The following is a 2320-nucleotide window of genomic DNA, read 5'->3' as shown; positions in this document are numbered from 1 at the left end:
GACACCGGGGAGTGGCACGTGCCTCTGTGAGGTACAGGAATGTGACAGAGCTCACACGAACTGCTGGCTCCAGCTGGCTCCGGGCACCACTGGAAACAGCCCCTCCCCTCAGAAAGACAGGATGGTCTTGTTAATGATTTCCACCGACTCCTGAACCTCATCCTCCTTGATCACAAGCGGTGGGGCAAACCTGATGATGCCGCCGTGGGTCGGCTTGGCCAGGAGTCCATTATCTCGAAGCCGTAGACACACCTTCCAAGCATCATAATCTTTGGTTTCCCGAATAACAATAGCATTTAGCAATCCTTTCCCCCTGACGGCTGTGACGATGTCAGACGGCAGCTTCATGAGCTCATTCCTCAGGATATTACCCATCTTCTCTGCATTTTCGGCAAGGTTTTCTTCTTCCAAAACCTCCAGGGCCGCAATGGCCACTCGGCAGCCCAGCGGGTTGCCTCCGTACGTGGACCCGTGCTCCCCCGGCTTAATGGTCAGCATTACTTCATCGTCACACAACACGGCCAACACAGGGTACAAGCCACCGGAAAGCGCCTTTCCCAGAAGAACCACATCAGGTCTGACCACTTCATGATCCACAGCCAGCCACCTTCCAGTTCTGGCCAATCCTGTCTGTATCTCATCAGCAATAAACAGAACCTGGTGCCGGGTGCACAGCTCTCGCACGCCCATCAGGTAACCAGGATCTGGAACGAGGACGCCCGCCTCACCCTGAATTGGTTCTACCATGAACGCAGCAACGTTTGGATCCTGAAGAACACGCTCAAGAGCAGGCAGATCATTATATGGAATGATTTCAAAACCTGGCATAAATGGTCCAAAACCATCATAGCTGCTTGGGTCTGTGGAACTGGAGATAGCCGACAATGTTCTCCCCCAGAAGTTTCCAGCTGCAAAAACAATCTTTGCTTTGTACTTTGGAATACCCTTAACGGTGTATCCCCACCTACCAGCAAGTTTGCAAGCGGTCTCTCCAGCCTCCACTCCTGTATTCATAGGAAGAACTTTGTGGTAGTTGAAAAGTTTAGTAATATACTCTTCATATTCACCAAGCACATTATTATAGAAAGCCCTGGATGTTAAAGTCAGTTTGTCTGCTTGACTTTTCAGAGCATTCACAATCTTTGGATGGCAATGCCCTTGGCTGACAGCACTGTAAGCACTCAGGAAGTCAAAGTATTTTCTGCCTTCTACATCCCATACATAAATACCTTTTCCTCTCTCCAGGGCTACAGGTAAAGGATGGTAGTTGTGTGCACCATATTTAGATTCTCGCTCAAAAATGTAATCGGAAGATGGAGGGCCTTGGATTGTCTTTTTAGTCGCAACAGACGCAGCAGAAGCCACTGAGGAATGAACTCCACGACGAAGCACAGCAATGGTCTGCAGATGAGCTAGTCTGGAAAACATCGTGTCCTTCAAGTAGGAATACCACCGACCAACTATCCTTTCTTCCCACAGTTCAGATGAGAATACAGATTTTTAATCTGAGATGCAGGGATGGTGTTCAGAGGATCCAATAACTCCTGGCGGGGCTTCCGACGCCGGCCGGGGACACGCGTCGTCGACAGCACAGCAGCCAGTACATCATTAGTTTTTGGTGTAGTGTTCAACAATTCATTAGTTCATAGATTCATTAGTATAACACCTAGTGCTCATCACAACACGAGCCCTCCTTAATACGCATTATCCGGCTACCCCATCCCCCCCACTCCCCTCCCTTCTGTAACCCTCAGTTTGGTTCTCGGAGTCCAGGGTCTCTCATGCTTTGTCTCCCTCTCTGATTTCTTCCCATTCAGTTTTCCCTCCCTTCCCCTGTGGTCCTCCGTGCTATTCCTTATGTTCCACATATGAGTGAAACCATATGATAATTGTCTTCCTCTGCTTGACTTATTTCACTTCGCATAATCGACATTGACTTTTTGAAGAATACAGGCCAATTACTTTACAGAATGACTTTTCTTTATGATTACATTTAGGTTTGCATGTTTGGTAAGAATATTACAGAAATGGAAGTGTGTCATCTTCAGCACATCTCATTAGGAGACACACAGTATTGGCTTGTTCCATTATTGATAACATTCTCTCTGATCATTTGGCTAGAGTGATATCCTCCAAGTTCTCCCTGTAGAGTTACTACTTTTCCCTTTACAATTAATAAGTAATTAATAAGGAGATACTTTGAGAATCTGTATATATTCTGCTTCTCATTAACTTTAAACTTTTAGTCTTAGTATTTGTTGATGATTCTTGCCTTAATTATTACTATCATGGTTTCAAAATGGTGACTTTTTATCTTCGA

The 2320-nt window shown here is 46.2% G+C and overlaps 1 protein-coding gene across 1 annotated transcript; it reads right to left on the bottom strand.

The window, feature by feature from the left end:
• Positions 1–6: 6 nt before the first annotated feature.
• Positions 7–1592, bottom strand: OAT (ornithine aminotransferase). Its single transcript, XM_006730972.2, has one exon. The coding sequence runs from the start codon at positions 1426–1428 to the stop codon at positions 109–111; it is 1320 nt and encodes a 439-aa protein (XP_006731035.2). The 5' UTR covers positions 1429–1592; the 3' UTR covers positions 7–108.
• Positions 1593–2320: the final 728 nt, after the last annotated feature.

This window comes from Leptonychotes weddellii, chromosome 2 (genome assembly GCF_054177405.1).
Source record: "Leptonychotes weddellii isolate Sample4059 chromosome 2, ASM5417740v2, whole genome shotgun sequence".
Lineage (NCBI taxonomy): Eukaryota > Metazoa > Chordata > Mammalia > Carnivora > Phocidae > Leptonychotes > Leptonychotes weddellii.
The sequence above is the reverse complement of the archived record's forward strand: the minus strand, read 5'-3'. Positions and strand labels throughout refer to the sequence as shown.

What these genes read in the sequence shown, in the direction of transcription:
- OAT (XM_006730972.2), bottom strand. Translation starts at nt 1,428, where the DNA reads ATGTTTTCCAGACTAGCTCATCTGCAGACCATTGCTGTGCTTCGTCGT.